This window comes from Camelus ferus, chromosome 22, assembly GCF_009834535.1.
Source record: "Camelus ferus isolate YT-003-E chromosome 22, BCGSAC_Cfer_1.0, whole genome shotgun sequence".
NCBI classification, from domain to species: Eukaryota; Metazoa; Chordata; class Mammalia; order Artiodactyla; family Camelidae; genus Camelus; species Camelus ferus.
The window spans coordinates 20,311,139-20,335,201 of NC_045717.1; the positions used below are offsets into that span (position 1 = coordinate 20,311,139).

General features: G+C 42.6%; 2 protein-coding genes across 2 annotated transcripts; one reads left to right on the forward strand and one right to left on the reverse strand.

Moving 5' to 3' along the window:
* Positions 1 to 2,969: 2,969 nt before the first annotated feature.
* LOC116659139 lies at positions 2,970 to 12,129 on the forward strand. Its single transcript, XM_032466365.1, has 3 exons — positions 2,970 to 3,059; positions 5,069 to 5,669; positions 11,998 to 12,129. The coding sequence occupies exons 1-3, from the start codon at positions 2,970 to 2,972 to the stop codon at positions 12,021 to 12,023; spliced, it is 717 nt and encodes a 238-aa protein (XP_032322256.1). The 3' UTR covers positions 12,024 to 12,129.
* Positions 12,130 to 12,619: 490 nt separating this feature from the next.
* On the reverse strand, positions 12,620 to 23,513 carry LOC102517925 (zinc finger protein 426-like). The gene is given in 8 exon segments (XM_006179401.3): positions 12,620 to 13,071; positions 13,532 to 13,595; positions 14,127 to 14,207; positions 14,794 to 14,920; positions 15,480 to 15,511; positions 15,514 to 15,666; positions 22,495 to 22,617; positions 23,498 to 23,513. Coding segments are annotated over 7 exon segments (573 nt in total). The 3' UTR covers positions 12,620 to 13,071; positions 13,532 to 13,554.
* Positions 23,514 to 24,063: the final 550 nt, after the last annotated feature.

Sequence of the window (24,063 nt, forward strand, 5' to 3'; positions counted from 1 at the left end):
GTAAGGGATGTAAAATTCTATCAATACCTGGGGGCATCCTTTTGTATACCTCAGGCTGGTAACAGTATCACTACTCAGTGTGTTTCTGGGAAGAGCTATGAAGTTAGAGTGAACTCAGGGTTTAGCCTCTTCCTCCCTCTCCCCATAATCTCCATCAACCTTCCACCCAAAGAACATATAACTGAAGTAAAAGCTCACTCTGTAATGGCAACTTCAAACAAGTAGTCTAGCCATCCACTCTTCCACGCAGTTAGCCTCTAGAGCTGCTCCTTCTCCATAGACATGCTAGGGTGTCCTCTGCCTTATGCTAAATAACAGTCAATGCCTTTTCCACTCAACCACCTCTTTTTCCTCCTTCCTACAACACTTACTGGGCTATGCAGGCTTGGCAATGTAAGCCCACCACAGGGGCCAACTCCTCTGAACCTTGTTCTCTCATGAAGGATGGATGCTGAAGAAAGAGGTCTGTCCCACCAAAAGACAGGGATACAGAGCCAGCCATTTGGTTTGGAGCCTGGTTGATTTCTCCTGGGGAAGGCATGAGTGTCTTGGGTCTGGAACACGGGGGCCTTAGTGACTAGGAGATGATGTGTTACAGATTTTGTGGCCCTGGGGGCTGAAAACCCTCTGAAGCTTGTTAGACAAATTGATCAGTCGATCTTGCATTCTTTGATCAGTTTGACTCCTCAATGGCAGGGACAGGACGATGTCTCTGACTTGCCACTTCATTATTCCCTGGGAGACTTACAAAGGGGCTAGCTGTGATTTCTCTCTGCTGGGTTCCTTTCCTCAGGGAAGAATCACTCTAGTCTCCCTCGGATTTCCTCTTAGGAACAAGTGTCAGCATTTTCTGACTCACAGGTTCCTCATTTGGAAGATGGCAGTGTACCAAAGGATTCACTAGGGTAACGGTTCTCAAACTGTAGCCTGAACCACGATGACCCTGAGGACTTGTTACAACATAGATTGCTGAGTCCCGCCCCAAGTTTCTGTCTCGTAGATCTGGGTTTGGGTTGGATCATTTGCATTTTTTGTGAGCTCTAAGTTTTGCTGCTCCCCATAACAATCTTTTGAGAACCATTGCCCCTGGGGCAATTCATAATTTTAGCTGACTCTGAACCATCATAAAATTAATGGAAAGGAAGAAAACTTAAACACAGGCACAAAAGGATGCTAATTGTGGGTCTGTGTGTATGTTTATGTAAAATATGTGTATACATAGAGAAAAAGACTGGTAGGAAATGAAGTGTAAACAACAAAAAGAAAAACATTGTCACCTGAGTTCCTGCTTTCCATTCTTTGGGGCATATACCTAGATGGAACTGTTGAATCCTGAAAATCTACTTCTAAAAGCATGCCAAATGATCAGACATTTGAGTGAACAGTGCCCTAAGACACTGAGGAACAAATCCTGGTAAGTCCCAATGACACTATTCTGCACTTTGGTAGTCCTTAGTAGAAAAGTAAAGAGGCAAAGAGTCAGGATGTCAGGACAGTGGATCTGGAAAATTTTGATAGGGGCTTTGCACCTAGTTGTCTCATCATTTAATTAATCAGTCAAATCTGATGAATCTTACTGAATGATTTAGGCCAATTATTGTGTAAGACCCCAGCATTAAATGCATAAAAACAAGACATCAGACAGAATTCCACCATAAAATGAAAAAAGTCTGGCTAATGCTTTGAGAGAGAAAAAAATTGTGTTTCCCAAAGAACAATTTGAGTAGAAATAACAACTCCTCTAGTAGGTGTCAAACAGACTCTTTATTAAACCACATTAAAATTCTAAAAGTGAACAAAAAATATACTTACAGTAGGCTTTAAAACAACAAAGGATCTCTGAGAGATATACTCACTCCAATAACTGCAGGATTATTCACAATAGCCAAGACATGGAAACAACCTAATGGCCCAGATGAACAGAAAAAGAAGATATATATAATGATACAGAAGGATACACACACACAGACACAGACACACACACAGACACACACATACACACACACAATGGGATATTTTTCATTTTTCAGCCATGAGATAGAAGGGATCTTGCCATTTGTGATCACATGGGTGGACTTTGAGGATATTATAATAAGTCAGACAGAGAAAGACAAATACTGTGTGGTATCACTTATATGTGGAATCTAAAAAAAACCAAATGAGTAAAAACAGACATGGTAGTTACTAGGGGCTGGGAGGTAGGGGGTAAGACAGAAGTTTTGTAACAGTGCAAATTTGCAATGAGTAGTAAATAAGTCCTAGAGATCTAATGCCCAGTATAGTGAATACAGACAACAATACTGTATTATAATAATCAGACTCTTGGGGAGGGTAATAGCTCAGTGATAGAGCATATGCTTAGCATGTATGAGGTCCTGGGTTCAATCTCCAGTGCCTTTATTAAAAAAAAATCAAACTTGCTAAGAGATTAGAACTTAATTATTCCCAATCACTAAAAGGAAATAATTACATAATGTGATAAAGGATGCTACATTGGCAACCATATTACAATATATAAATGTATCGCATTAACATCTTAAACTTAAGATGTTATATGTCCCCTATATTTTTTTAAAAAAGACAGAGGATACAGCACTGGGGGAGAAAGGAAGCACAGGCAAGCAGAGATCCAAGACACCCAGGCATGTACAAATACTTCTCTTGGACACCCAGGATGTGTGTTTTCTTCCAATCACAGAGATCCAAGACACCCAGGCATGTACAAATACTTCCCTTGGACACCCAGGATGTGTGTTTTCTTCCAATCATAAACCACCAAGATAACTGCAGATGTCTCAGCGTCAGGCAAGCAAAGGCATGCATTTACTATTATTTAACTATTTACTATTTATATAACTATTTACTATTATATAACCCCATTGGTTACATAGCCAAAATCAGTCTACGTAAACTTGTTAATCAACCTCAGCTTCAGGCACAGTACGGCACTCACAATAAAGAAAAGCCCTATGGACGGAAGAAATGTGGGAGAGCTTCTGTTCACTCAGCAAGCCTTGGTGTACATGTACCAACTCACACTGCTAACACACGTGCCAGATGTAAGGGAAGTGGAAAGGTCTCCACTGTGTCCTTAAGCCTTAGTAGACAATTAGAAACACACAGTGGGGACAAACCTTTTAAATGTGACACATGTGGGAAAGCCTTTACTACTTCCTGCAGTCTTGCTAAACATTGACGATCTCTAACTGCACAGAAGACTTTTAAATGTGACCAATGTGGGAAAGCCTTTGTTAATGTCACAGATCTTACTCAGCATTTTAGAACTCACACTAGAGAGAAGCCTTTTGATTGTAATAAATGTGGGGAAAGATTAACTCGTTCTTCATATATTAACGGCCACAAGCGTATTCACACAGGAAAAAAACCCTATGGATGTAAGGACTGTGGCAAAACCTTTACCCAGTCCACAACCCTTATTCAACATATAAGAACTCACACTGGAGAGAAGCCATTTAAATGTGACAAATGTAGAGAGCCTTTGCTTCTTCCTCATGTCTTTCTAGACATTTTAGATCTCACACTAGGAAGACGCCTTACAAGTGAAATATATGTGGGAACATTTGCAAATTCTTTATCCATTGTCAGGCACAAGCATGTGCACACTGGAGAAAAACCTATTAAGGAATATGGGAAAGCTTTTGTTCCTCCTGATTCACTTGGACAACATGAAAAGAAAACACTGGGGAGATATTCTACAAATGTTAAGAATGTGGGAAAGCCATCAGTCTCACCACAGTGAAGCCATGCTATTGAGAAACATGGAAAGACCATCACTACTTCCTCAGTGAAATATACATTCTGTAAATATGGGAGATCTTACAGCAGAGAGAAACCCTACTGATGTAAGATATGTGGGTAATTTTTAATTCTGCTAAATACATTCGCGTTCACTTGTAATCTCACTTTGGAGAAAAACCTATGAATGTGAGAAATGTTGTGAAGTCATTATTTTCTATGGGTTTGTTCCTGATTCTTAATAAACATGGGGTGATTTACAGTCAAGAGAAACTGAATGTAGAGTATTTGGGCAACACTACCCAGAGTCTGAAATCTTACGGTTTGCTAAGAGGCTCGGCGTTCTGGGTGGTTCTGCAGATTTATTTGAAGCATCTGTGGCTCCGACCATTCTTACACACAATGGGACTTCTGTTCCCCTCATAGCCAGACCTGGACCGTCTCGTGGCTACACCTTCCAGGTTGCACCGTGGTGAAAAGTGGGCCTGCAGGATTCACACTTAATCCTCTTCTAAGCCCCTGGATTCCCTTGTTGGACTGACATTGTCTTACATCGTGAAGAACGCGACTGCTTGACTGTGTACAGTGTTCACCACCCTCGTTTACAGTGAGGCATCCTGGCCTCGGGGAGGGATGTTGTTCATCTCTTGTCAATTTTGTAAAATTACCATGTGCCTCTCAGCCCTGATCCTTTCAGATAAAGGTCAGGGTCAAGCATGGGATGAGTGGAGAAAAAGCAAGATTACGTCTACTAACGTGAGACACCCCAATTTCACAACTTTTGTGGGTGAACAGCAACCGTAGCACCTGGGGGAGAATCTGTCACCTTGAGCTGTGCAAGAAGCTCATGTGACCACCATTCTCCTTTTAGTCTCTGTGAGTTTGCTTGCTCATATAGGCGAAATGATGCAGTATTTGTGTTTCTGATAAAGGTTTTTTTTTTCTTTTTTGAGATATTAAAGTTCTCTGGTTTGGTGTCTAAATGTAGTAATAGCAATTACAGCACCCACGTAGTTCAAACTCTATTTTCCCCCTTTGCCCCTAATATTTATATAGTGGCGCCCTGCTGAGTACTCTGTAACGTGTCGAATGACCTAGGATTCAGTTCCCTGTGGCCCCTTTTTAATCTTCGTTTGGTGAACACGGGCAGGTAGTTGACAGGTCCGTGTCTGTCTCCTCAACCAAAAATGGGGAAAAGTAACAGCGTCCTTTCCTCCGGTGGGATGGGAAGCCCTACGGAGCACTTTTACATCAGGAACCCGTGCCTAGTCCAGTCCCTGCCTGGTCTGGCCTCCGCCTTTCCCTCGCACAGGCCCCTGTCTGTCTGACACACTTCCACCTGCGGACGCTCGGAGCTCGCAGCGCAGGAAGGTCACAGCTCCGCTCCCCTCGGTCCCTAACGGCCCGTCCTGCGCCCTCTGCCCCCGAAGCCCCGCCCCCAACCAGAGACCGGAAGCGGAAGTACGTGCTCGCAGCCATCTTGCAATGTAGCTGCTTGTCCCGTCCGGTTGTTCGGGGCTCTGGTCTCCGCGGAGTCCGGAAGTCGGGCGGCCTCAAGTGGTGGCCGTCGTGCGTGGACGCCGGGGAGCTTGTCGTTCCTTCCCGGCCGCGCCGACCGCCGCGGCATCTCTTCCGGCGGCTCCCCGCCCTGGAGTCACTCCCGCTGCAGGCCGTTGGGCGCCTGTTCCAGGGAGGAGGCCGGTCGCGAAGTGTAGTCAGGGATGGTCCGCGGAGCCTTTGCATCCGCAGCTCGCCCCTTTTCAGCCTAAGCAGCCTCGCCAGAGTCGTTTCGCTAGAAGGAAAAGCATCTCTGTTCTTCGGTCACGGCGACTCCAGCCCCGACGCCTTCACCGACCTGGGAATTCGAGAGGTTTGGCTGAATTTGTTCCGGTGGTGGGCTTCAGTTATGCTTGGTAAATTATACTCAGGTGGAAAGATAAATATTCTTAGGTTATTAGGAGAGGACGTGTATTTGATTACATTAAATACCTGACTGACTCAATGCCTATAAAACAAGTTTTACTACCTCGGAAAAGCTGGGCTAGGCAGCGCGACCTCATCTCACCTGACTTCCAGGGCCCTGTGAATCCCCCAGAACTTCAAACTAAAGAAGTCTAAGAAAAAAGACAATGGAAGCTTCTTTTTATAGTACCAGAAATTTGAACTGAATTTGCTATAATTTAGGAAGAACTTCCAAGTGGGTTTTCCTTAAATTAGTAATTTGAGAATATTCAAACACAAAGACAATATGAAAACTCAATCCGGTAAATCCCCACTAACCTAGATTTGCCAATTATGAAAATTCTGCAACTTTTCTGTCTCTCTCCACATACAGAGTTTTATATGCTGGAATTAAGTTGCAGACATTAGGACACTTTATACCTAAATCTTAAGAATAAGTGCATTGTCTTATGAAACCGACAATCCTTTATCCCACCTAAAAAATAAGTATTGATAGAATTATATGAGTAGTCTGTATTCAAGTCGAATTTCTTCAGCTATTCCAAATATAATTCTTCCTATTACAGTTCACATGTTGCACTAGGTTATTAGATCCCTGTAGTCTTTCAATATGCCCACATCTGCCCACATCTCTTTTCATACTGTTTTTTATGAGACCCAGACCTTTGTCTTACAGAGAACACAATTCTCTGGTATTTCTTTTTCTTTTTTTCCTTTTTCAGTTTTATTAGGTAGAAATTCTCTGGTATTTCTGATTCTGTTCTCAGTATTGTTAATGTCCCCCCACCCCCAACCTCCCCTTAATTCCTGCAAACTAGAAATTTAATTAGAGGCTAGATAGTAACTTACACATTTTGTAGATGATGCTTTGTGTACTTCCTGTTGCTTCTCATCAGGATGCAAGTAAATGTCGATTTTTCCACTACTTAAGCTATACTACCTTTGATCATTCAGTTAACATGGTGACCACCAGAACTTTTCATTCCTAAATTTTATTTTTCCTTTGTAATTAGTATGCGGGAGTGAGTCTTGGCACTGCGAATATGCTGTCTCCTGATACTTTTTCTTTTCCTGGATGATACATTTTTGAGACTTACAAAATAGGTGATCTTCTGGTTCGTTTGTTTGCTGTTCATTAGCTGGCAGTTTCTTCTCTTTTATTTCATTTTTTAACCTTTTGATTATCATTGTTTACTCCTGGATTCTCTCTCAACATATTGAAATTAATATATTATTACTCTTTTTGATGGTTCAAGTTTATCTAGGGGCAGCTTTAAGTTCTCTCCAATTGATATACCACTGATGTTTGAACACTTTATTGATTGGATCCAGTCAGCAAAATATTGTCCACATAATGGATCATATGATGTTTTGTGTAATGTCAAGACCTTTGAGGACTGCTTTTTAGCAGAGAACGGGAAAAATGACGTAACCAGGGGTCACTGCTGTGAAGATACAATGTTGGTCCTTCCGAGTAAAAGCAAATACTCCCAGTTATTTTTTTCAAATTTGTATGGAGCAAAGGGCATTACTGACGTTAATATCTATGTACCAAATGCCAGAGATTGTGCTGATTTGTTCCAGTAACAATACTGTATTTGGAATAAGAACTGCAACTTGATTGATAGCCTGATTAAGTTTATGATGTCCACAGTCTTTCTTCAAAATTCATGTCATCTCTGCACAGGCCACAGTGGTGAGTTAAATGAGGATGTGATAAGTGTCATGTCCCCTGGTTCTTTCACATTTTTGATGGTGGAATTCATCTTTAAAATTCCTCTAGGCATGTTGTATTACTTCTAGTCTATTAATTTAAGGCATGGAGAATTCTAGGATTCTCCATCTAACTTTTACTATTTTAATAGTCTTCTCCCCATGGGTCAGAAAATCAATTTAAGAAATTCTACCAGTTGCAAAGAATGTCTGTATTCCAATTATATGTTTAGGAATGGGGGCTAACCACATGGTTAGTACGCGGTTCAACTGGTCTCTCTTTACGTTCATTGAGTGGACTCCATTTGTCTCCTGACTACCTTATGCTTTGACTTTGGTGGTGGGACACAGTGGGATTTGGGGATATAATTCCCCAGAAATTAGTCAGGGTCAGTCTGGGTATTTCCTTTTCTCCAACACACGACTGCAGCTCTAGGGGAAGGCTTGAAGGGACATTTATAGTGTGGATTGTAGTGAATGTGCAAGATCCTTCCTTTGATGGAGGCTCCACAGGTCAATTTTGTGAGTTGACCTATGTCTGGGTAAGAGGCCTTGATTCTGGTGTTTGGCTGCTGGACTTAGGACTTCTTGTTACATAGATCAAGCCATATTTTGGTACACAGGTACTCCTCTCACTAGTCTTATTTCTCAGTACCTTCATGAGGAGAGTGGCTTCTAGGCCTTCATCATAGGTAGATAAAAGGCATCTGTGGAGACCACATAAGGTATATCCAGTGCAACATTCCTATCTCTAGGATTTCCTCCTTCACATCATGCAAGGAAAGCTTTGGCATAGCATCCTCATTAACTATAGCTCAACACTGAGTCCAAATGTCAGTCATCCAGCCAAATAATATAGAGCCATCCCCAAGCACATGAGCTAATATGTTAAATCCAAAATACCTAAAATGTGCATCCATGTCATTGAAATGGCTCAGTCTAATCTGATATTCCACCCTCCTTGGTCTAATACCCTATAATCCATTTCCACATATGTTCCCTAGGTTTTCTCAGATACGTATTAGTGGAGGTGGAATTATTTTGTTTTGTCAGCTGTTCTCCCTTACCTCACATCTTACATCTTTCCCATCGGATTTTCACTAGTTCTGAGCGTAGAGGCAAGAGCAGGTGGTTGTGATGGGTCTTCGTTTATTTGTTTGGGGGGTTAGGTTTATTTATTTATTTTTAGAGGAGGCACTGGGAATTGAACCTAGGACCCTGTGCATGCCAAGCATGCACTCTACCACTTGAGCTATACCCTCCCCACCTCTGGTAGGCCTTAAGGAGAGTCCCTTGCCAGGTATCTGTACCAAGTGAGATTATCACAGGATTGTAAGTTAGGAAGGCTAGTCTCCTCAGAAACCAAAGGTCTGCTTCCCTGCTAAAGGGGGTTCAGAGTGTCTTGTGGGTTCAAGATTATGAGTTTCACCTGCGTCCAGCTAGAGGTCTTCATTCCCAGGTTCCTCTCTTCCCTGATCAGTTCTCTCATTTTCACATCAGAAACCAGACAAGACCACCTTAGCTGCTGTTGTACGAATACAACTGACAAATACTAGGAAAAGGTGGTTCTCTGAAGACTCATAAAATAGAAAATGTGTGCAGCGTCTGACTTGGCCCTGCTTCCCTGCCAAGGCAAGAGGGGGAGAGAAGACCTCCCAAACTTGAGTGTTTCCACCATGACACTGTGGAGACTGCATGGTACTTGAAATGTAATCTGAGTTTTTTGTAAAAACTTAGACTTTTTTCCTTAATTTTTGGACCAAAAATAGACTAATCAATGGTTATTTCCATTTTCTCTCATTATCTTACCCAAGAACCAACAGCATATATGTTCTTTCAGTGCGTGTGTATGTATATATGTATTGTACACCCTTTACATCCTTACAGGCTCAACTGTTTTCCCACAGAACTTGATGAGCTGATGTATCAGTGATGAGCATTCTCCCATAGGAATGTTGTATCTTTAAGGCTTAGTACATTTCCTCTCTGTGGTACTGCTCTATGCCTAGCACAGGGACAAAACTTTTTAATTATTCACTGAAAGAATAAAGGGGAAAAAACAGAGATAAGAACTTAAAAGGAGGCCAAGCTTCTGCAACATCCATCAAGAAGTTCAAGTAAGTGCACCAAATAAAAGTTACTACTTATTCATAAACTATCCATGACCTGATTTGAAATTCCAACTTTATGAAATAATACACTGCTATATATGCCTGTATATTATCTGCTCTTCTGTCTGCTAATATAATTTACTTAAGCCTCTGTCATATCCTTGGATTATAATACTTTCACATTGTTTTCATATTTAGTAGTAAAAATACAATGGTAGCTAATGTTCTTTGCATCTACCATGCTAGACGCTTCACAGATTTTAAATTTATGCCCATAACTACACAATGGTGTAGATACAATCATAATTTCTGTTTTGTTTCTTGGAACAGCTTTATTGAGATACAATTTGCATACAACAGACCCATCTGATTTATACAATTGAATGTGGTTCAGTATATTGTCAGACTGGGCTATCCATCACAATCTTAGAATCTTTCCATCACTTCAAAGGCAGCCTCGAGCTGTCGAACCACCCATTTCATTCCTCCCTTCATATCTTGGCAACCATAAATCTACTTTCTGTCTCCATAGGTTTGTGCTTTCAAGATATTGCATATAAACGAAATCATACAATCTTTTATTAATAGGTTATTTTCACTTACAGTGTTTTTCAAGATTCATCTGTGTTGTACCACACAGGGCTCATGTCATCTTGGCTTCTGGAGAATTTCCACACGAATGTGCCACTTTTGTCACTCACTAAGAAAAGCTGGGACCAAATCTGCATCGTTTATCTTGTTCACCACTTACTGATGACACTGCCATTAGGAGGCTGGGCAGCAGAATGAGGTCGGTCCGCAGTAGTGATCTCAAACGTGGCCCACAAGGTCTCAGACTCGGGCAACGGTAACAGGTTCTGGCAGGAGCCATCGGTCTTATTTCAGACGATCAGAATCCATCTGAGGCCAATCTGTGACCCTTACTCATTGCCAGTAATTAAAGGGGGCAGCAGGTGGGCTGAGTAACAAGGTGCACACCTCAAATTAAACTACAGCACGGCACACTCCTCCACACGTGCAAACATTTAATACAAAGGTGTACATGGAACTCCTGCTCCGGATTTACTGTGAAGGTTGATTTGAAGTATCACTACAGTGGTTTCACTCAACCTCAGTAAAGTGTCATCAGCAACTGCAGGCACGCACGACGGCCATACCCGACCACCCAAGGTTAAGGTTGCTCAAGCATCAGAACTCTGAAGGCTAAAGTGGAGTCATGCACATCTGTCTGACCCCAAGGCCCACACTCAGGAGCTGCTGGGGACGGAGTCCAGCACAGCACATTGTCAGGACTGGCTACGGTCACAGGTGTTCCTGTACATTCACAGCACATGGATGGAATAACAAACACAGAAGCAAGTCTTATCAGTGACAGCTGGTGCGTGACTCGGATAAGTGACACAGTTGTTTTGCCAGCCTGTGGTGCCAGGTTTAGGGGTGAAAGAGAACATTCTTTATTCCCACTTGAGCTTCCTGCACAGCTCGAGGTGACAGACTCTCCCCCAGGTGCTACGGTTGCTGCTCACCCACAAAAGTTGTGAAATTGGGGTGTCTCACGTTAGTAGACGTAATCTCGCTTTTTCTCCACTCATCCCCTGCTTGACCCTGACCTTTATCTGAAAGGATCAGGGCTGAGAGGCACATGGTAACTTTACAAAATTGACAAGAGATAGACAACATCCCTCCCCCAGCCTGGATGCCTCACTGTAAGTGAGGGTGGTGAACACTGTACACAGTCAAGCAGTCGTGTTCTCCACGATGTAAGACAGTGTCAGTCCAACAAGGGAATCCAGGGGCTTAGAAGAAGATTAAGTGTGACTCCTGCAGGCCCACTTTTCACCACGGTGTAACCTGGGAGGTGTAGCCACGAGACGGTCCAGGTCTGGCTATGAGGGGAATGGAAGTCCCATTGTGTGCAAGAATGGTCAGGGCCAAGTCACAAATGCTTCAGCTAGATCTGCAGAACCACCCAGAACGCTGTGCCCTGAGGAAACCCTAAGATTTCAGGTCAGGGCAGTGCTGCCCAAATACTCCACATTCAGTTTCTCTTGACTGTGAGCCACCCCATGCTCATTAAGAATAAATATGAATCTTGTGGAAATGACTCTACAACATTCTTACATTCATAAAGTTCTTCTCCACAGTGAGATTACAAGCGAACATTACTGTATTAGCAGAACTAAAATTAACCCACATCTCATGTCAGCAGCGTTTCTCTCCACTGTAAGGTCTCCCATGTGTATGTAACGTGTATTTCACTGAGGAAGTAGTGACGGTCTTTCCATGTTTCTTGACAGTATGGCTTCACGGTGAGTCCTCACATGCCGGCTGTGAGGAGACTGATGGCTTTGCCACATTCCTAACATTTGTAGAGCACCTCCCTGGCGTTTTTCTCTCATGATGTTGAAGTGAATCACATAGAAAAAATTTTTCCTACATTCCTTCCATTGACCAGGTTTCTCACCAGTGTGCGCACGCTGATCCCTGATAACGGAAGAACTGGCAGATGTTTCCCACGTGTATTTCTTCTTCCGAGTGTGAGATCTACAACGTCTAGGAAGACTTGAAGAAGCGAAGACTTTCCCACATTCATCACATTCAAAAGACTTCTCTCCAGTGAGATTTAAAATATCTAGAAAGAGTTAAGGAAGAAGCAAAGGCATCTCCACATTTCTCACATTGAAATGGCTTCTCTTCAGGGTGAGTTTTTAAATGTTGAGTAAGGCCTGAGAAATGAGTATAGGTCGTCCCACATTTATTACACACAAAAGGCTTCACTCTAGTGTGAGTTTTCAAATGATTAATGAGGTTTGAAGACTGAACGAAGGTTCTCCCACACTCCTTACATTCATAGGGTTTTACTCCAGTATGAATTCAAATGTGAACACGAAGGTGTGAGGATCTTCTAAAGGCCCTACCACACTCCTGACACTCGTAGGGTTTTAGCCCAGTATGAATTCGACTGTGAACATTAAGGTATGAAGACCACTTAAAGGCTTTCCCACATGTGTCACATGCACAAGGCTTCCCGGCACTGTGTGTTTCTAATTGTCTCCTAAGGCTTAAGGACACAGCGGAGACCTTTCCACTCCCCTTACATCTGGCATGTGTGTTAGCAGTGTGAGTTGGTACATGAGCACCAAGGCTTGCTGAGTGAACAGCTCTCCCATGTTTCTTCCATCCATAGGGCTCTTCTTTACCGCGAGTGCCGTCCTGTGCCTGAAGGTGAGGTTCATTAACAAAGGCTCCCCCACCATCACTGCACTCTAAGGCTTTCCCCTGTTTGCTCGATGTCCTGTGCACATGTGGGGCCAGCCTGACAGCTTTTCCACACTGAGTAAACAGGGAACGTTTTTCTCCAGCACAAGATGTATTGTGTAGAGTAAGGAAGTTTATTCCATCCTGATTATCTCTGCAAATGTTCTTTCCACTTTTGAGTTCTCCTGTGTGTCTTAAGGCACAAGTGTTCCCTGAAGTCTCTCCCACGTTGCTTATAGTCATAGAGTTCCAGGCCACTGAGGCTTCTTTCCTGTGGATAAATGGATGGATGATGATTCAGGGATTTCTCAGACTCATTAACTGATCCAAGTCATCTCAACACAGAACCATCACTACAGTAGCGATGATGACTTTTCCCATCTCCTTGACATTCATACACGTCCTGCCCAGTTGATTTCTTCCAAGTTAAAACAATGAAATCCTCCTGCCAGAATGATGTACCGTATACTCGAATCTCAAAAGATTTCTACATAGTTTCATGGGACTGTTTTTAAGTAAGTGGGAATGAGTCCTTGTGGAAATTCTGAAGCAAGTTTCAATCTAGGCCTGGATATCCCCATAATTAGCATCACCAGAATTCTCAGAGAGACATGGCTCTCCCCAGGTGAATGCCACTCATCTCAAACATCTGTCACTGGTGCTCCCGTTCTAGCTAAGGAAGTCCCAAGCTGATCTGAATGTGGAAAATAAATACCTGGTTTGAAACTTACTGATTTTACCACTGCTGTCCCAGTCAACGGTTTTCCCCCAGCGTGTCCTGCTGACGTGCCGAGCCTTTGGTTTTAAGTTGCATTTCCCACCATAAAGGAAAAGAGAGTAACAAATTAAAGACTTTGCAGAAAGAGTGGACCTTAAAGGAGTTAAAACAATAAGACCTATTCTGTGTGTTTCCAAATTAAACATATCTTTTCAAAAGCCAGGACAGATTTGAGGCATTTGGCTATATCAAAAATTAAGCAGTAATATATATTATGTATTCAAAATTCAGCACTTGATTTAAAAAATGATTCTATGAAAATTAAATATGGGGAAAAGAGACAGAATATCATCAGGGAAACTTCTGGTCAAAGAGGATACATCAAAATGATACAACTAAAAAAGGAAACAAAAGGTTATTTTGTGAGATCATAGGAAATTCTGAGTAAATGGAAAGTGAGTACATATGAGAACTTGAAGAAATCACAGAGCATCCGAGACCAATGACCTCCGCCCTCTGAGAGAAAGCACATCTTGACAAGTTTTCTCCTTGTAATTTCAAAACGGAAATTTTTTTGACCAGGGATGTTCTTCACACTCCTCACTCACCCTGGACAGCTCCCCTCTCCTCTGTCCTCAACTCTTCTTGTTCCAACCAGGAGATCAGAGTGGGTTTGAACCACTGATACCCTGTTCACAGGGAAAGAAATGTTCATGGAAAAGGCCCTGCCAAGCATGACAAACCTTCCCGTGAATCGGGTCCCATATTTCTAGTGAATGTGGTAAAGTTATTTCCAAAGAGATAAAAAGGTAAATATCCCCTCATCCTGTGCCTCAAAGAGACTGTTTATCTGCGGCCTCTGAAACACAGGTTCAGAACTATATGTACATTTACAAAGCACTAAGACTTTATTAAAATAGGAAATTAAGTAAGTCAAAAAGAGATGTTTATACTCATGGAGAAGCCACTAAACTAGTGGTTGTCAAACTGTGGTGTCCACAAGAATCAGGTCCAGTGTTTGCTAAAACACAGATAACGGGGCCCAAATGCCAGTTTCATTCACTGTGTCGAAGGCGAACTCTGAGAATGCGCATTTCTGACGGAGTGATGGTAATGTTCTAAAACCACACTGTTACAGAAACCACATGGGATTAAAACCCATTCCTGTAGAGACTAGTGTCTATTTCCACTGTGTTCAGACCGACATCACCCATCCTGTAAGTGCGTCATATACATCTGCTCCCTAAGAGGCTACAGGAGTGGTGGCGGCCTTACCCGCGGTGGTCAGGTTCTTGCAGTTCTCCAGCATCACATCTCTGTACAGGTTTCTCTGAAAGGAGTCCAGTAGAGTCCACTCCTCTTGGGTGAAGCCCACAGCCACATCAGCAAAGGTCACTGAGTCCTAAACAATCACACACATACTAGCTTATATCAGTAACATAGGAGCTCCTCCAATGATCAGTGGGGAATGAATGTGAGACCCAGTGTCAGTAGAGTTTCATGGTGTCTCATCACCTCCCCCAGGACGCAGTGGTCCGAGGCTCTCTTCTCTCTCTCTACTCACCCATGATCAATGTCCTTCACTTGTGACTTTAACAGAACCAGAAACACAGTCCTAAGCAAACTGCAGACTCTTGTAAATGCTCACGAATAAATAAATTCACTGAGAAATACACACTCTCATCTTCCTTAGCATGCCAGAGCAGCAGGCAAAATCAAAAACATGCAGTCTTAATCGTGAAAGAACACTGAAAGGAGGTAAGTATTGAAACACTGAGATTATTCAGAGTAACCCCTCATCAATATGAGAGCCTCCACTTTGGGAAGGAATTCAACAGGGACTGAGTACTGCAGTGGCTTTATTTATTTAAGAAGCTCAGGAGACAGGCCTGCCTAGAAGGAAATGTGTCCATCTGGTGGATGCAGAACATCATTTTGTAGAAGGATAACTTTCTTCTTACCTGAGGACAATTTCTCACACAGTCAGCCACCATCTGTCTGCCTCTCTCTTTTCCTTAGGAAGGCAGAAAGGGTCCTTTGAAAGAACACCTAGGAGAAAAGGAAGGAGACAGGAGCACCCAGGGAGGACCACAATTCCCACATCCACTGCCCGGAAGTCATTCCATTCTAGCTCCAAATCCCCACACACTCAGGAAATCCCTCAGAGAGGAGACTTGCTGGTAGGAGGATCCTGAGGTCACCACACACCCCCAACCCCCCGCCAGGAATACCTCAAAATGCACCTACACTGGAGCAACTCTCACTGACAACAAAGTAGAGAGAAGCAGAAAGGCACTTCTACAAGCAGCGCTGTAGGAAAAGCTCCACAAGGGGCAGGTAGGACTGGAGGGGAAGCAATCAGGTAGAAAAACATGCCCCCTGGAGGGGACTCAGAAGAGGAGGGGACACTGTGGGCTCAGGTTTGAACCACAAACTGGGGACCCCAGCCTTGTGCTCTGATACCAGGAAGTCAAGCCCCCTTAGCTGGTCTGAAAACAGGAAGGACTCCCAGGATGGCTGCAAGAATCCAAGACTCCATCTGTGAAGAGGGTGCCCAGCTTGCTTCCTCCTGGGAACAAGGTGGAGGAGGCCGATTAAAACTTCCGGAAGCTCTGGTCAGTTTCCCGTGACCGTCCCAGCGTGCGTCCCGGCCCCGCGAGCTCCGGCCCAGCTCCCCCCCAGGGACCAGCCTGCGTTGCCGAGGAAAGTGCACACGTGGGGAACGTAGCTCACTCAGCCCCGGCACTGCCTGCACCTCTGCCTGGCTTGCCCGGGGTCCCGTGTGCGCCTGGCCTGCTACAGCCCTCCTGCCCCAGCGCCGCTCCCCTCTGGGCAGAGGTACCGCTGCTGGGAGGAGAGAGGGCACACACCTGGAGGGGACAGGGTCAACTCAGACCCAACCCTTAGGGCTCCTGCTTCCAGCACCTTGGGACCTGCCCCTGCCCCACCGATAGGGTGGTGACAGCCACTGCGCACAGAAGGCCCGGCTCACACGCGGCTGTGGCTCTAGCGCCTCCGTCTCCAGCCCCACTTGCCAACAAGGTGACAACTGCCAGCACACCCTGAGCAAAGACCTAAGTCATGCTCACTTTAGATCCAGCAACCCCACCAAAGCCACTGGGCACCACAGACTGCATTGGGACCCGCCCACATAAGGACACCCCTTCAAAAGATGGGATAGGTAACTGCTTCACTTAATTTCATAGAGACGAAGTTAAAATGAGAAGACAAAGGAATTTTTTTTAATATAAAAGAACAAGGAAAAAAATCCTGATGGGACAACTGATTAAAGAGAGAAATAATATACTGAATAAAGAGTTTAAAGTATTAGTAATAAGAATGCTAACTGCACTTGAGAAAATAGAAGAACAGTGAGAATTGTAACAAGGAACTAAAAAATATTAAAAAAGGACCAGTTAGAGCTTAAGAATATAGTAACTGAAATTAAAAGACACTAGAAAGAGGGGAGGGTATAGCTCAGTGGTAGAGCATGTGCTTAGCATGCACAAGGTCCTGGGTTCAATTTCCAGTACCCCCATTAATGATAAATAAAAACCTAATTACCTCCCTGCTCCACCCCCAAAGAAACGCACTAGAAAGAATTATCAACAGACTAGTTGATAAATGAGAATGCATAAGTGATCTTGAAGACAGAGAGGAAATAAATAAAAGAGACCCCCCTCACACACACACAAAAAGAACCCCACAATAGAAAATACTGGCAAAACCAAGACAAGGGCTTCCAAAAACATAAATAAAACTGATAAGGCTTTAGCCCAGCTTATTAATAAAAAGAGGGAGAGGACCAAATAAACAAAATAAGAAATTAAAGAAGAGATATTACAGCTGACATTATAGAGACACAAATAATCATTTAAAAGACTACTATGAACAGTTATAGGTCAACAAACTGGACAATCTATAATAAACTGAAATCAGATCCTCTGCTAGCTGGCTTAGTGACATATGTGACCATGTGGAAAAAAAGCTATATGCAGCCTTTAGGAGCCAAGGGGGGCCTCAAGCTGGCACCAGCAAGTTATTCTACAGCAGTAAAGAAATGAATTTTGCAAATTACCCAAGTGACTATAGAAATGAGTTATCTTCCCTGGTTAAGCACTAGTTAAGTTCCCCTAATTAAGCATGATAAGAAAGCAACTCAACCAAGGCCTCATGCAGCCCAGTGGGAACCCGAATAGGGCACCTTCCTAAGTTCTCTCTGGACTCCTGATTCAAAGAAACTGTGAGATAAATGTGTGCTGTTTTAAGGCCCATAAATTTTGTGTAACGTGTTAGGCAGTAATAGATAAATACACCTTCCCTTCTGAAGTCTGCATTCGAGGGCCATGCTCTGTGTCTGGCTTCTTTCACTCATCATTATGTCTGTGAAGTTTATCCACACTGCTGCCTCTGCCTTTGATTTATTCCTTCCATTTGCCTCAGATTTTTCCAATAGTATAAGTAAACCATAGTTTGTCCAGTCTTCTGTTAATCCACATCTTAGGTGTTCCCCACTTAAGGATCTTCAGGTAACACTGGAATGAAATGTCTTTATTTTCATATGGATACACATGTGCAGGCATATGTGAAAATTTTAAATTGTTTTCCGATGTGTTTTAAATTGCTCTTCCAGTGAACTCCCCAACCAATAGTATAGGCCGATCCTCATCAACTTTATCTTCAGAAACTTCATCAGTTACTTCACTATGTCACATCTCCTTCACGGGGACCCGGAAGTGGTAAATACACAGGGCGCTATGGGTATTACCAAATCCCATGGACAATTCAGTGCTTTCTGACCACCTGCACTGCCAGGGGGGATCTTCCCATCATTTACCTATGGACTGACTCCAGTCCCCTAGTTACATCAGTCTCTATCAGGAGTCAAACAGGACTGGTTACTCTGGATGATCCTTTAGGGAATCAGAGGCCTCTTCTGAGGAGGAAAAGGAATCTCAAAACCACTATACACTTAGAAAGATAAGCATTTGCTCAGATTGATGATAAAGTAAATTTTCATGGAGACGATAGTTTTCAATGCTCAGTCACTGATTCTCATTAAATTCTTGAATGAACTTGCTGTTCATAAAATTAAAACACATACTTTCTCTTGATTCACAGCATTTGGAAGATAGTACTTGTTTTTCTTGCCAGGTATACACTGAAGATTAGATTCCTCCCTCAGCATTTTCCCCAATCAAATAAAATGTCTCTACTGTCAAATCTGGAAGTAATCCTTGGTGCACCCCCCACCCTAGAAAGGTATTCACCCAAATGTGGAACACTTTCCCCACCTTCCACTTCCAGCATGGCTGACTCCTTCGCCTTGTCTCTTTATGACTTAAATATCACTTTTCTTACCTTCAACTACTCCCATACAAGCACAGAGAAAATAATAACACCCTCAACTTTAGCTCCAGAAGCCGAATACATTTTAATAATACATTCATTTTCTGAGACAGATGTCTATCTCCTCCAAAAGTTAACAGCCACCCTAAAATCAGCCCTGGACTGAAGGTTTACACTAAGCACTAATCAAGCATTCATTAATTGGGGGGTAGGGTATATCCTGTAGTAAGTAAATAGATGAAGGAAATGCCCGGATTCTTTCACTTCTACCATCTACAAAACTCTCAAATCATTTATTTTCTTTTCCATAACAATCGTGACACCTGTGTTACTGTGATTCTATTCGAAAAGTTATTCAGTGGGAGATTCTATCCTGACTCCATGCCTTCACTCTCATCTTTCGGAATGTCCTTTCCAAAAGTAGGAGCTAGCAGGTTCTATATAGGTTGTAAATGAACTCAAGTCACTCTCCTGCTTAAAAAGATTTCAGAAGTTTCCCTGGCCTTTGAATGTTGTCTCAAGAATCTCACTCCTGGTCCTGTCCCTGCTCTCCACTCTGCCACCACTCTTGGTTCTTCTGCCAACCCTCTTTCTCAGTTAAAAAGAAAAGAGAAGAGAAAAGGGAAAAGAAAAGAGAAAGAAGGAAGAAAAAAGAAAAAAAGAAAAAAGCTCTCAACTACACTATATTTTGCTCATGAAGTGCCCTTCACATATAATTCTCTCCTCAATCTGCAAATCCTCACTCCAGCTCAATGACCTGAGTAGGTAAATCTACTCATGCTTTGCTTCACAACTTAAGTTATCAACCCCTCCCAGGATATATTACCACCTCAGAGCAAGACAATTGTCTGCATCAGAAAATTGCCAGTTTTCATTTTTTTAATTCTTCTTTAAAAAAATTTTTTTTTAGGGGAAGGTGATTAGGTTTATTTATTCATTTAAATGGGAGTACTGGGGGTTGAACCCAGGGCCTCATGCATGCTAAGCATGTATTCTACCACCAAGCAATACCCTCCTCCTCCAGTTTTCATTTTAAATATGTATTCCCAGATAGACACAGTAAGCCCATGGTGCAGTGCTGTTTTGGTGGCCATTGTTGCTCTGTCCCTGACACACAGCCTAACTCACTAGCAGAATTCAATGATCGTTTGTGGATTGCCAAACAATATGACATTCCCCTCAAAAATGTTCCACTATAGTACACACAAATTTTAAAAGACACAGAAACAGAATTACAACATAAAAAATCACATAAGGCTCATATAAGATGTCTGCACAGAATACAACAGATGCTAAAAGGCAACTGTTACAAAGGTTGCTCAGGAACACTATATTTTGAGCACCAAAGTATCACCCATGTATGATTTTTTCCCTCAAAAAGAAAAGTCTCTATCTTTAAAAGATTGCTCTAGTGATCACTACCTTAAGCAAGTAATCAAATTTAGCATCACTAATCAAGGGATAGCATACGTTCTTGATGGAATGCAATCTGATGTACACATCACCCTCAATATATTCTGAAGATACTTTGAAGCCTTTACACCAGGAGTTGCCACACTTTGGTCACAGGCCAGTTTTTGTAAACAAAATTTCCTTGGAGCACAGCTATGCCCATTTGTTTCCTTATGCCTATGGCTGCTCGCCCACTACAAAGGCAGAGCTGAGTAATTCCATATCTTAGGCCAAGCATCAAGTACTTACTACCTGGACCTTTTCAGACAAAAGGTTTGCCAACCTCTGCTCTGGACTCAACTGTGTTTCACAAGAAATACAAGACATAGATGAAACATCTAAAAACCCTGAAATATAAAATCAGAACTATCAAAATGTGTGACTTTCTATCAGAATGAGTGTAACTCTTCAAAAGGTCAATATGTTGGACAAACAATTTGGACAGATCCAGTATTAAAAAAAGTAAAAAATACGAACAATCACCACACATACACTTTGACTGAGTTCTAGATCCAAAAACACATTTTGGAATAACATGGAGCAGTTTAGTTTTTAGAGTAGCAAATATTAGACTACATTATCTTTAATTTTTGTGGGCAAAATAGTATTATGGCTTTAGTAGGACAATATCCTTCTCTTTAAAAGCTGCATTACCAAGCATTTAAAGGTCAAATATCATGTATGCATTTATTTTCAATTTACTCACTCTCAAACAGTTCATAAAAATGTGCTTATGTTTTTAAGGAGAGAGCAAACATGCAAAATGCTAAAAATAAGTTAATCTGCTACAACGAACATTCATTGTACTGGATGTTCAGATTTACTTTAGGTTTAAGATTTTACGAAATCATACACACAGAGTATGCTGCTCCAGTTTTTTTGTGTGCAATATAAACTTTTGAAAATTTCAGTTAGGTACTGAGCCAGAAAGGGTAACTGAAGTTTTTAGAAAACTTTCGTGCTTAGAAAATATTTTTTCTTGAAATATTAATAATTGATAGTGAGAAAAACAGATTCAAGACAAGCGTTTCAGGCCACTTGGTCACTGGTTCCTAAATTTAGAAAGCATTTGATTAACAAGTTGGTAAAGGCATGTGGTGGTTACAGAAATAGTTCAAATACTTGAAATTAAAGGCTTTCCACAAACCCCTTCTAAGAAAGTTTAGCTGTGGCACATGCTTTGATCAGAATGGTAGTTTCTGTTTGCTCTAGTAGTTTTATCATTTATACTAGTCCTTTGCTTCTGTAGTCGTTTGTTTAAAAAATGTTAAAATTATAAATCACATCTAATCCTACTGAACTGTAAAATTTCGACTATATCTTTCTTTTAAGGACAAATGAGAATAAAATGATCCTGTTTGTCCTGGGGAAAAAAAAAAGATTTTATGAAAGAAAAATGGGGGTAGGTGAGACAGGGGGCCACGTGTAGTGCAGACAAATCCTGTTAATGGTAATCTCAACTATTCTAGAACCAGTGGTATAAATCCTTCATCTTTTTCTCCTTGAGACCGCTGTTTTGACTCTGTGGGGATACACCAGCTTAAATTCAGACAACCATATGGCTGAGTATTCTTGCTTTTCTTTAGATGAAAGACTTGTGGTCTACCTTCATTTATATTTATATACAGAAATTAGCACACTCTTGATACTTAAGAAAGCATCTCATCTTTCTACCTGTATGTACTGTTCAAAAATAAAGACATGCGAAGATGAGGATGAGTTCTCAGAACCATCTGCTTCTACAAGGACTGAGTCACTGGCCACTGCAGCAGCTGCCCTTCCCACATCCTGAAAGGAATTTAGAACCCAGTTCAGGGATGAGGCACTCTGTGCTCCGGGAAAACTGGCAGTACACGCCTTCAGTTTCAGAAGAAAATTTTATGAACCCCAATTCTCCCATCTTTCCATACTTAGAAACGCACTAAAAGCATTAACTAAGGTATCTATTCCACGTGACTAGCAGCAACCGTGTGCCGAGATGTGTGCTTGACTACACATACACTTTCTCCAAAACCCCGTACACACTGGCATTCCCCGCCTTACCTCTTCAGAAGCTTCTGAGCTTTCCCAGAGCCTGACTCCTAGGCTACAGCCCTCAGTAAGGCACTGAGTAAACTCAACACACAGCTCTTAACGTTCTGCTTCCCATTTCTCAAGTCCACACCTCAGACTCACAGGAACACGGCAGGAAGCCTATGTTCGTGATAACCTGAAGGCGTAGAGGCCGGAGCAACCTGACAGAACAGCGGAAATGCATGTCCTCCGGGGCTGAAGTCACAAAGGTCACCACGGGGGCTTCTGAACACGGAAACAAAGAGGCAAACACCCCGCAGAGGCGCTCTTACCTCACTCCTGACCCGGCTGAACCCCGGAACTGAGGTCCCGCCGGCCGCGAGCGGAGGGACGAGGCCTCCCTAAGGAGGCCTTTCGCGCGCTCCGTGCGTCCCAGAGCCCTCCCTTGTCGCGGGCCCCACCAAGGACACGCTAAACCGCAGGAGACCAACGTGACTCGCTCCACCAGACACAGAGCCCGGGACAAAAAGACCGCCTCGGGTCCTTCACGTCACCTTGGCTTCCTGCCTCGGCCGCAGAGGACGGGGGTCCGGGGCTGGGGCTGTCAGCCAAGTTCGGTCATTGCAGGAGGAAACACGTACTATCTCCCCGCTTTAGAGCTGAAGGGCCTTAGAGTCAGCTTAGTGCGGTGTCTGGGGACAGAAAACAGGTCCAGCCCATGCCGTTAAGGTGGGAACCAGACCTGTGGGTGGCGCTATGGCGGTGGGCGGGGCCCACGCCCGGAAGCGGTGTTGGAGGCGGGACGAGGCCCAGTTCCGGGTTTAGAGGTCGGAAAGGAGATGCTGGGGGTGGTACTCACCCCACCAGGGGCTCATCAAAGCTCATCTACCTGCTAGTCCTCCACTTCCTGGAGCCCTTGGAATGAATCACCCATTCTGATAAACCTGCCAATCCATGAGATGGTCTGTCTCCTCCATTCAAACAATCCTGTATTTAACCTTTATTTCGCCTTATTTCTTTATAGTTACATTGGACAGCATAAGAAACTCTAATCACTGATTCCTTTGCATATTCAAAGTAGTAACATTTTTTTCTGTAACCTTCGTGTTTGTCTTCCCTCTTCAAGTATGTATTTCTGGTTTTTATTTTTCCTACCTTACCATACCGTCAGGACCTCCCATGTTACGCTGAGAAACAGCACTGATACCAGGCATTCTTCACTCATTTAGGAATAGTTTAAATTTTCTGTTATCATGTTGGCTGTATATTTCAGTGGGTGGCCACAAAGGAGTTTATGAAAGTCTTTTAAAATCTTGTTTATTAGCACATTTTACCAAAATTGTTTATGTGCATTATCATATGTTTTATGTTATCTATTAAATTGATAATTATTTTGTTATGTTAATGTTTCATCTGTTGTGTATAAAATATTCACTTCTTATGTAGCCAAAGGACTCTTTTTAAAAAAAGTAATTTCTGGGTTTCCTGACTTGCCTTAAAAAATCTCTTGAAACTCTAGGTTGCATACAGATTTCCTAATTTTCTTCTAAAATTTATTATTTTTACTGACATTTTAATCTTTAGTCCTCAAAGAATGTATTTTGGCATGTGGTGTGGGGTAGTGGGTACGATTTTTTCCTTCAGAAAGATGGCGAATTGTTGTATCAATTATTGATAAACTATCTTTGACATACTTATTTGAAATTTCACCTTTATTAAACAATATATTCC